We start from the raw sequence: 10,824 nt of genomic DNA, 5'->3' as shown, positions 1-10,824 counted from the left end.
ACCTGTTGCCCTAATGGGCCCCATGAACATATTCTAGTAATCAGAGAGCAGTGACCTTCAGTTGGGCTCATGACTCTCGCAGGAATGAGTACAAGGAATTTGGGGTGGCTGACTCAAAGAGTCAGAGACCTTCAAGGATAGGCAGGTTTCCCATCATCAGCTGTGACACTCCCCATGTTCTCACAGTCTCCACAGCTTGCATGAAGGCGCTTCAGCTGGAGCAGCTGCCCAAGACAGGGCTCTTCAGGCTGTATTGCAGAGGTTGGCACTGCCATGGCTGATGGGCCTGGCTCCTTGCCCAGGAGGGACACATGGGAAGCTGTGCATGCTCACATAGCCAGTACAGGGCTAACTGCACCAGGATCATAACATAAGAACAGGAATAAATATGATGCTTCCCCCAACACTTTCCCAGCTTCCAACGATTTTCAGATTAGGGTTGCTCTGACCTGGGTGTGGTTCCTTCTACGCAATAACTTTCCATGGCTTTCTCCTTGGTGGACCTGTCTTGTTTCCCCTTGAGTGGAGACTACATTCAAGCATCCATGGTATTTGACGGCAGCCTTTCATAAAGCTTGTCTTTATCAAGGACTTATGTCATGTTCATTACTAAGCCCTAGTTACTATGAGGTAAGAACTTAAATCTTTTTCTATGAAGATAAATCTTGACTTCAGTGACACAAAGTAGCCTTTCTTTACAACTAATGGAAGTAACATGCAGCAACAGTTTTACTGAAGTGATATGTTGTAATGGCAAATTGAGTACCAAAGGCTTTGTTTGTAGGTGACTTTGCCTTAGTTTACCTTATGTATTATTCATTTCTAAAGTAAGAGATGTCCCTTTTCATCAGAGAGCAATACTCGATGAGACACAGTTCAGCCAGCTGCCAGAGAGCTAAAAGTAATGTGGGGATATGCTAAGCATCTGCCAGTCATGCTCTAATAGACAGGGAAAACTAGGCACAAAAGTTAACCGTCCACTGGGAGCAAGAGACTGCATCAACAGAGACTGCTGCAAATTTTGTACAGAAAAGCTTCCTCCCAGTCTGTGATACTATGCTACAAGCCTGTGTGATCTTATGCTACAGGTCAGAGACACTTAGGCCTCCCGTTTGGAGAAGGATAAGCAAGAGGTGAGTCTGATGAATGATACAGGTTGAGTTAAAGGCTTAAACAGCACTCCTTGTTTCTTTCTGTAAGTGGTTTTATAGACCCTGTTTTTGACAAATGCTCTGCAGGCAGTCTAACTGCAGTGGGTTAAGACAATAACACCTCACCAGCTTCCCCATTCCTCTTGCAGCAGAAGGCACCTGCATCTCCTTTACCCTAGAGGTCCCAGTTTCAGCTCCTCATGGCTGTGAACAGGGAGGCTGAGGAGATGGCACACGTCCCGTTTGTCCCCCTGCCTCTCCTGCAACGTACACCAGCCAGGAGAAGCTGACAGCATCTTAAATCACTGCACCTAAATGTGCCTGATCCTTCTTGCAGGGCCTTTCATACTTGATAACCTCCTGACACAGAGCTGCTTTAGAAAGCATGTTACTCAGGGCCACTACAGTTCTCTTATGTGCTGGTTTTCTTGCACCTGTACTGACTGGCAGGTGTTGACAGCACCACTGACTGCATATGAGTAAGTGACCAGTGAGCTCAGGGGTGTTGACCTCTAATGCTGTAGCTGCAGATGGGCTGCTGAGCTGTTCCTGTATGGTTCCCAAAACATGGCAATATCACCTCATTGGTCATGTTGTTCTGCTGAAGACAACAGGTCATCGCAGAAACAACACAGATCAACTCTCTTCAGTACTGAGAGCAGCCAGGGTAGCCCCAGCATCAGGCATCGGGCACCACCACAGGGACAGGGAGAGGCTGAGGCTTGCAGGTTTCATCCACAAGAACCTGTTAATATGAACCTTAAGTGGCGAGAAAGAATGGCCACACTGAACTACACAGTTCATTCAGTTTCCAAAGTAGTGAAGTACTTGTTCCTCACATTTTAGTAGTAGCTGTTAATTACTGTGCCAAAAAGTAGTATTCACTAAATTTCATCAAAATGTTTTTTTTTCTCTGAGCACATGCAAGTTTAATTATCTAGTCAAGAATTCCACAAAGAAACTTTATTCAGACAGTAAAACTAATCAAACTATCATGTAGTTCTGTCTAAAAGGCATTCAGTTCCAAAGTGCCTACTGAGACTAATCAGATGCACCATAGAAACTCTGAAAGGCTTGTATTACAGACAGGAAGATGGACAAGAAAAGACACCAGCACCATTGTACCTGTACATCTTATTGAGCATAATGGATATAGATTTATGGATTGGTAAATTGAGTTGTCTCAGGTTGGAGATATTCTATTTTTCATTTCTTAAGTTTTCCATTTTACCTCATATATTACACTGGATGGCTATGAACAAAGCTCCTTTGTCCACGTAATGGTGAAGCGGCTCCTCCAGAGGATGGCTGCAACCCTCCTGTCTGGCAGAGTTCAGATCGGCATTGCTCTGATGTCCTCGCAGTTCTGCATAAGCCACAGCTGGCAGCTGCCATCACCTTCCCTGGCTGGTAAAACAAAGTTCTCAGCTACTGAATCTGCTTCAGCAACGCTCTTGAAGACAGCTGGACAGCTGGATCCAATTTTCCTTCAAAAGAAAAAGCATTAGAACCTAGAAGCCATTTCTGACATTAGCAGTCTTGATAAATGCTGTCACATCAGTTGTGCCGTTTGGGCTTTGCCTGCTGTAGGCTCCTTCTTCACTGCTGCCAGAGGCTGCCATCAAATTGCTAGCAATAACAGCGCAGCACACCCAGGCAAAGCAACGGGGGAAATGCGTGGAGGAATGTTTATTCGGAGCCCAGGCTGCTTGGATCCAAGACGGGTGGAAGTGCTACAGCGATTCCGCACACGAGAACATTTGGCATGCAGCTGAACGACAGTGACGAAGAGCATTAGCTTTCCAGATTTTACTTGTCTCCAACAGGTTACAAGCCTTATTTTGCTAGAAGAGTTACAAGTTAAAGTCATTTTAATGATGTAAGAGGAGACGGCAGAAAGCAATTAAAAGGCCGAGCTGCCAATTAGAGGGAGGGACTCTGAAGAGGGAGAGGGTCTGTGAGGAGTTTGTATATAGTTACAAAGGTCTGCTGCAGAGCCTGATGTGGTATAAAGAGATAGACACAAATATTACAGGGCTTTATTATTTTTAGATTTGTTTCCTTGGATGTTTTTCTTACCAAAAAAAAAAAAAAAAAAAAAAAAGCAGCATCCTGCTTTACAGAAGATCACCGTTACCGGTGCCTAGAATTACCTCACATCACCTCGGTGCATCTTTTCCAGCCTGGAGACACCGGGTGCAGCCTTGCGCACTGTGCTGGACCAGCAGCAGACCCGCTGCGCCCAGGCTGCTGCAGATGGGGCAGCCCTGCCCCTGCCCGCGGGGCCTCCGCCGCCGCCGCATAACCGGCCGCATTCCTGCGCCCGTTAAATGCAGGCTGCCCGCACTCAGCATCGCGCTGAGCTCCGCGGGCCCCGGGCCCGGGCCCGGCCGCGGCGCCCGCTCCTGCCGCCTGCGGGGTGCGCGCCCGCCAGCCCGCCCCGCCCAGACTACAAGCCCCAGAATGCAACGCGCGGGTCCCGCCGCGCAGCGCCGGGCCCCTCCGCGCGGCGGCGGAGCCGCATTGCATGCTGGGCAGCGCAGTTCCCCGCCGCGGGCGCGGCGCCGCGCTGGTCGTTACGCAAAGCGGGCGGGAGGGTTGGTGGAGGGGGCGGGGTTTGGCGGAAGAGCCGCGCCGCGGTTGGCCGAGCCCGCCCGTCGCTCCGGCGCGCGTCACGTGCGCAGTCACTCAGCAACGGCGCGCGCCCTCCCCCTCCCCCTCGCGCTCGTCACGGCGCGGCCCGCTGCCCCCGCCCTCCGCTCCCCTCCCCTCGCGCGAGCCGCCGCCGGAGCCGCCTCGCAGGAGCTGGGAGCCGCCGCCGCCGCCATGGCCGAGAACGCCGCCGCCGCCGCCGGCCTGGAGAACCACCGCATCAAGAGCTTCAAGAACAAGGGCCGCGACGTGGAGGTAGGCGCGGGGCCCGGCCTCCGCCTCCTCCGCCTCGGGCGGGCGCGGGAGGAGGGGCCGGGCCGGGCCTGGCGGCGCTCGGCGGGCCTGGCGGCGGCGGCGGCGGCGGCGGCGGGGGGGAGGCGGCGGCCGGCGGCGTTTTTCTCCTCCGTCACGCGGGCGCGGCCGGCGGAGGGGGGGGGGCGGGTAGCGCGGCCGGGCCGAGCCGAGCGCGGCGGCGCGCGGGGCCCGCGGCGGCGGAGCGGCCCGGCTCGGCTCGGCCTGGCCCGGCCGCGCCCCCTCGGCGGGGAGGGCCGCGGGGGCCCTGCGCCGGCGGGCCGAGCCCGGGCAGCGCCGGCAGGCGGCGGGATGCGCCCATCCGCGCCGCCGCCGGGCCCGGTGGGCTCGGGGCTGCACAATGGTGCCGGCCGCCTTTTGTGCCCCCCCCCCCCCCCCTCGGGGGCCGCCCCACGCCCCGATGGGCCTTCCTGCGGAGCCCTGCCCCGGCCGGCTGTGCTCCCCGCTCCGGCTTAAATCATCCCTTAAATCATCTTCTTTCTTTCTTTCTTTTTTTTTTCTTTTTTTCTTTTTTAAATGTTGCTAGGTACAATCATCTGCTGGGCGTCTCTGTCTAAATCGGGAAAGCGTGCAGGGCTCTCAGGCTAATGGAGTGTTAGTTTGCTTCCCCCGGATTTGAGAAGAGTCTTTTAAGCAAAAGGCAGCTCGCTTTTTCCCTTAGAGGGTTTCTTAAGGTCTTGCGGATCTATATGGGCTGGCTAGGGGCATCTTCAATTTTAGGTCGCAATAGAAAAGGAAGGAAATCCCAAATCTTGCCTTTAAGTTCCTCTAATAAGGAAGGAAGGGAAGGGGGTTGCTCTGAAACCAGACTAGGGTTGAAGTTGGATTAGGATTCACTAGAATGAAAGCCTAAATATATGTAAAATCGCTTTCTCTCCTCTTGAGTGTGTTCTTCCTTGTTTCTATTGATATACTGTGATATTATCACTTAAATCTGCTTCTGCAATCAACATTGTGGCAATATTAGTCCTTTGAAAGCATGTTTTGGATTTAAGCATAATTCACACCTCTGCTGCCATTGTTTGGGTGGAGACAATTTCATGCAGGTCAGACTTAGCAGCAGTGTCTTTAAGATGACATTCACCATGTAAACTAATCTTTATCTCAATTTCTGTTTAACATGATGACAGCAATTCTTTCTCACTGAAAACCTTGTATGTAAGGAGTGTGATCATTTCAGCACTTTTGGCTAACAACAGTAATTATTTGAAAGTTACTGAAAATTGACCATCCTTCAGTTTAGGGAAGGGGAGGTAGGAAGGGCATGGTGGGTTTCTTTTTTCCCTTCTCATCCAGCAAGACTCTTCATGCTGCTTCTCATTCATTTTGTCCTTGTCTCATCTCCTTGTCTTGGTTGCTGGCTTTGTTGCTTGCTTTCTCGGGCACTGGCCTGAATCCATCAGAGCTCTAAACAGGGAAAGGTTAGGTATGTTCATGCCTAGCGTGAGCTGATCTGTCATCCATGCTTGCTTATATTATAGCATGCTCAAGACTAGAGGAATTAAATGTCTGCCTGTATGGGAGGAATAGGGGTGTTGACTGCCTGAGCTTTACTGGAAATTAGTTATACCAGACAAGCTCTCAGTAGAGCACTTGCTTCTGAAATGGAGTAATTATAGTGTATTTGCTGTTATGGAGAATATATCTTGTAGGGTTATCTTCCAGTAGCTAGGCTGATTGACTTCCTCTTGTAGTTTAGCCCTGAAACTTTGCCTAGCAGATAACCACAGTAACATTAATGGAACTAAGCTTGCATCCATGATTTGAGAAAGGGTTAAAACATAATAAGCATCTTTCTTTTGGGTGCACCAAGCAGATGAAATACAGAAGTATATAAAAGTTGTATACTCATGCAGGTACACTGAAATCCAATTTATTTTCATGTAAAGCTTTGTAAAAGATTATAAATGTGTTAGTACCTTTCACATCTTTCAAAGTAACTTAATTTTATTAAATATCTGAATTTTCTGACTATACCTCCTTCTATCTATTTTTCTGATTATGATACTTATTTTTAATATTAATGTTAGAAGTACCTTTCTAAGTAAACTTTATCTAAATTAAAAATCCAGAAACAAGACAATGTAAGTTAAGTTTACAGTAGAGAATGAAAGAGCACAGCAATACAATATAATCAGCGTTACTTGTTGTGCTTCTCTTGGCATGCTACATAGGCTCATCTCATGTTTATTGGAGAATTTCGCTGTACCCAGTGAAAGATACCTATTCCTCATAAAGCAGTTCTTTCCTAAGCTAAAATATTATACGTAATTCCCAACTGTCAGCTATTAGATACACTTGTTCTGGTGCATATGCCACAATAAGGAGTTTTACATAAATATCCTGCCTCCAGTTTTCTGTAGGTAACTTCAAAAAAACAGGAGAAGTTCAGTCATTGATGTTAATCTGCATCTACAGATTTTTCCAACAAGAGGAAAAAGTGGTTAGGATGATAGAGTAATAAATGGTGATTTGATATCTAGATTATTTCATTGGAAAAATCTAAAATATTAAACACTGTACATCTTCAACCTTAGTCTGAAAACAGTGGTGTTTGAGTAACCTTCTGCCTGGGGACAGTTACTGCCTTTGAACTCATCAGGCTTGAATATATTAAAAAGAAAAAAAAAACTTTAGTAATCTTTCCTTGGCTTCTAGTAAGTACTGATGAGTTGTTATTGATCCCCTCTGGGTAGAAACTGGCAGATAAAAATACTTTCTCTTTTAATCTGTAGTTAACTCGTATTTTATTACTGCATTTGTTAGGCTATATGGATGTCTTTGATTTTTGTAAAACCATGTGACTATGGAACTTTAAGGGAGGCAGAATATTAGTAAGTATTTTTATTTTATGTTAAGATAGGCTTTGGTACCCCATGCAACTTCTTACTGTGCTCCCTTTTTAAGAGCGAAGAAGGGAATCTGTTGGGCAGAAGTGAAAGCTTATGGCTGCTTGATCTATACAGGTTTGCTCTATTTTTCCTAGTTTCAAATCTGAGTGAGAGTTTTTATCCTTATTTTTGGACTTCATGTGCTCACTCAAGGAGAGAATACTCTAATTCATGTATAGAATTAGAATTTGGAGTATTAATATTTGTAATAAGTATTTATTCCAAAAAAGGAATAATAGCAAAATCAAATGCAGAGTACAAAGCAATATTAACATTAGTCTTTCTCACTTATAAGAGCAAGAACAATCTCTTGTTTTTATAGGTACTGAAGTGTGATTAGCAGCAGTCAGAGGCAGAGCTGAGTGATAAGGAGCTTAGAGAGTAGCATCTTCTCGGATGAGCAAAAGTCGGAACAGTTTCTCCTCACAAACTTTTCAATTTCGTCTTATCCAGAGATATGAAAGGGCTTTTTAAATTTTTTCAGTGTGTGGGGAGAAAGCTTTCCCTTGTTGATCAACAGGCATACGTTGGGTTTGTTCTCAGTGTACAGCACTGATTTAATCCAGTGCAATGGAAGTTTTACAGGACAAGATTAAACAGTTGCAGTCACTTAATTTATGATAACCCCTCTAACTGATGGGTTTATTTGTTTATATTGATTTAAGCTTTTAGAAAACCTTAATTTGAACCTTCTGACTTTTCTGTTTGTGGTTCCTCAGCTTCATTCTTTACCTAGTTACCTAGTAACTTCCTTAAACTGTTTTACTCCTCTAACTTCTTGGATTAGAACATGTTATTTATTCTGTATTACAATAGCAGGCACCCATACGTTGGCTCACTGTTTTGGTATTTAACATGATAGATCAAACAATTCAGCCTACTTGTTTTTCTCAGGATCAGTCAGCATCCATGGCTAAAATGGGGAGAAAAATCATAATAAACTGAGATGTTATAATTTGTAGGGCTGTCTGTGACTTACTGTTATCTTTGTGTGGTGTAGTGAGACTATGTGATCATGTAATTAGCAAAATATATATTGGAGAAAAAGTAAGGCTGCATATGCAGTCTCAAAAATAAAAAAAAAACCACAAGGAATTAGGCCATGTTGGCTAATTAGCTTACTGAAAAACTCCTTAATTGCTGGAATTAAAATTTCCCTTTGTATACCGGTAATGCCCCTAATCATGAATCAAAAGAATAAGAATCTTTAGCCACTTAAACTTCTGTCTCTTGAGCTATAGGATTAACCTTATCAAATTCATTTACGGCTATTTGCCAGAAGGAGACCTAGCAACTGCTGTAATCTTTCACCTACCCATACTCTGATTTTTAGACTTGACTGGTCTCCAGTGATGTCTTCTCCCTAGTTGTAAGTTGGGGGGAAGGCAATTGTATCACCATTTAGTCCAAGTGCAGGGACTTTGAAGGATCATCTTCTATTCTTTACCTTAAGCATCCTGTCCACATATGAGGTAGAACAGGAAAACATGCTCAGCCTAGATCTACCTCAATCAGCTCTGGCAACTCCAATGGATTTGTTGTTGCTCTGCTAGCAGTATGGATCTAGGCTCTTCAGAATATGTGAATTTATTCAGATGTTACTGTCATGCTGCCATGAATTTTTGCAAGCAGAGTAATATCATTCTGGAGAGGCCAAATTTGTACAGTCTGTGAGTATCTGGTAAGGTTATAGGTTGACTCATCAAATATCAAGGCTCAGTGCTGTGGAGGTACCATAGCCATGCACAGTCTTAACGAATGAGCAATTATGCTGCCTCCAGCTCATCTCGTGATACTGTTCTGTGCTGACTAGTGTTTTCATCTGGCCATTGAGGGGAATACAGAGCGGCAATGATAAGGCAAAGATGATAAATACGTATGTCTTCAAAAGCCAGTTACTCCCAGCTATGTTGCAACAACCTAGTTTCATTCGGGAGCTCGCTTTTACAAACTGCCGGCTTTCTGCCTTTCCCTTTCCTGGCAGAGGTACAAAATACTGGTACAAGAAGGGGCGACGGGGAGGACAGGACTGCAGCAGCTGATTTAAATTGGCTTAAACTACTGTGGATTTAATGTGTTGATAGCATCACTGGCTCAGTCCGTGAATCTGAATAGTCAAAAGTAAGAACACAGGCGTCAGGTAGCTTCCTACTGGGAACTGAATTTGGCATGTGATCTAATACTCTCATGCAGAGTTCCTAAGCTCTGCTTCTTGCAATTTATTTATTTATTGCTCTATCAGGCCAGTATACTTCTGGGAGGACACAGGTGCACATATTTGTACCTTGGAAAGAACTGCTTGAGTAGGAATTAAGAGGTAGATACAGCACATCTCTCAGTTGTTACTACTACAAAATTCTCCAAACTTCAGATAGCCTACAAGTAAATAATATAGTGCTCTGAAATGTTTGCTACTTCTGGCAGAAAACGAACACCCAATAAAGTCCACTTAAGTATACTGTTTTATTTTCTAGTGAAGTTCAAAATTATTTGAAGGCTTTGCATTTAAAAACATTTAAAAACACCCATCTTGGGAAGTCATTGTTTATTTCAGGAATACTTGTGGAGAAAGCAATTTGGAGATGACACTTCATGATGAACACAAGCTTTATAAGCGGATTGGGATCTCTACTTGCTGAACTGAGGCCCAATTATTGCCCAGTTATTTGCTGTGATATACTGAGTCTTAGTTAATCTTTCTGTAATTAGATTTTTTTTCTTTATTCTCAGGTATTTCCAACTACTGTAGTGGTTGCTCTTTCTATTAAAGAATTGATCTTTAACTTGTAAACTCTCTAAGTCCAGTCACAACTGGTAGCAGCACAGCCGCCATACTGGTTTTGAGAGTTCTTTAACTGTTTTTTGCAGAGTTTTTTCAGGCTTTCATAGTATTTATGTAGTTCCAGCAGAACTCCAGGTGGGAATTTTTTTTCTTCTAAAGCTACATAATCTGAAAAGACAAGCATTAGGAGAAAGTGCCACTTGCAAGTGAGTGAACAAACTGGTATTTACTGTGGGGTTGGAAGTGTGATGGAGTATTTAGTCATAAGATTAAGTCCAGAAGAGGGAATGAGTTGGTCAAGCTGGTGTGACACGTCATCAGGTAGTAAAGACAAATTGCCAAGTAAATTGATTTGAAATGAAAAAGAAATGTAAAACCTACACATTTCCCCAGAATAGGGTTTATTAATTGTTTAAAATATCTAGCACTGCAAAACTTAATTGTTACTTGATATTCCTAGATACTTCAGTAATTATAGAAGCAGAGGGCTTTGCATGGGATTTTATTTTGGTAAAGTTAGTCAAACAGCTATTTTTTTCCAAAAAGCTAGCCTTGCATCAAAGCTAGCTGTGCCTTGAAGTGAGCTAGTTCTGAAGCTGTTTGTGTTTCTGAGATTTCTTCAGTCTGTTCCTCACTTAGCTTCATGAGGCAGCCCATCTTCATAGAATCATAGAATCAGTAAGGTTGGACAGGCCTTGAGTATCTCCAGAGAAGGAGACTCCACAACCTCTCTGGGCAACCTGTGCCAGTGCTCCGTCACTCTCACAGGGAAGAAATTCATGTTGTCTGGATAGGATAGCTGCTGGTTTGGAGAAGAGGTCGGGGTGAATGGGAGGAGGTGTGCCTTGTGTAGTGATATTTAAATATTGGATGATATCCCTTCACACCCAAGCTGACGCCATTAAATTTGATGGAGAAAGTTTCATATAATTTCTTTCGGGTCAGCTGAGACTCATGTTTCCTTTAATGTTACATTTACTTTTAAACTTGACTTTTTTTTGTACGTGTGTAGTTAATAAAATATAACAAGAACAAA

At 44.7% G+C, this 10,824-nt stretch overlaps 1 protein-coding gene and 1 long non-coding RNA gene across 2 annotated transcripts in view; one reads left to right on the top strand and one right to left on the bottom strand.

Moving 5' to 3' along the window:
• Nucleotides 1–2,099: 2,099 nt before the first annotated feature.
• LOC134140876 (uncharacterized) lies at nt 2,100–3,554 on the bottom strand. The gene is made up of 2 exons (XR_009958508.1): nt 3,305–3,554; nt 2,100–2,638 (listed from the first exon to the last, which is right to left on the bottom strand). It is a non-coding gene; the product is annotated as an uncharacterized LOC134140876 (long non-coding RNA).
• Nucleotides 3,555–3,814: 260 nt separating this feature from the next.
• Nucleotides 3,815–10,824, top strand: part of KPNA3 (karyopherin subunit alpha 3) — a 54,461-nt gene continuing 47,451 nt past the window's right edge. The window contains exon 1 of the mRNA XM_062567037.1: nt 3,815–4,058. Within this exon, the coding sequence (XP_062423021.1) occupies nt 3,978–4,058 (81 nt within the window). The 5' untranslated portion in view covers nt 3,815–3,977. The remainder of the gene's footprint in view (nt 4,059–10,824) is intronic.

The sequence above is a fragment of the Rhea pennata genome, chromosome 1, assembly GCF_028389875.1.
Source record: "Rhea pennata isolate bPtePen1 chromosome 1, bPtePen1.pri, whole genome shotgun sequence".
Taxonomy (NCBI): Eukaryota; Metazoa; Chordata; class Aves; order Rheiformes; family Rheidae; genus Rhea; species Rhea pennata.
This window is presented reverse-complemented; position numbering and strand designations above follow the sequence as displayed.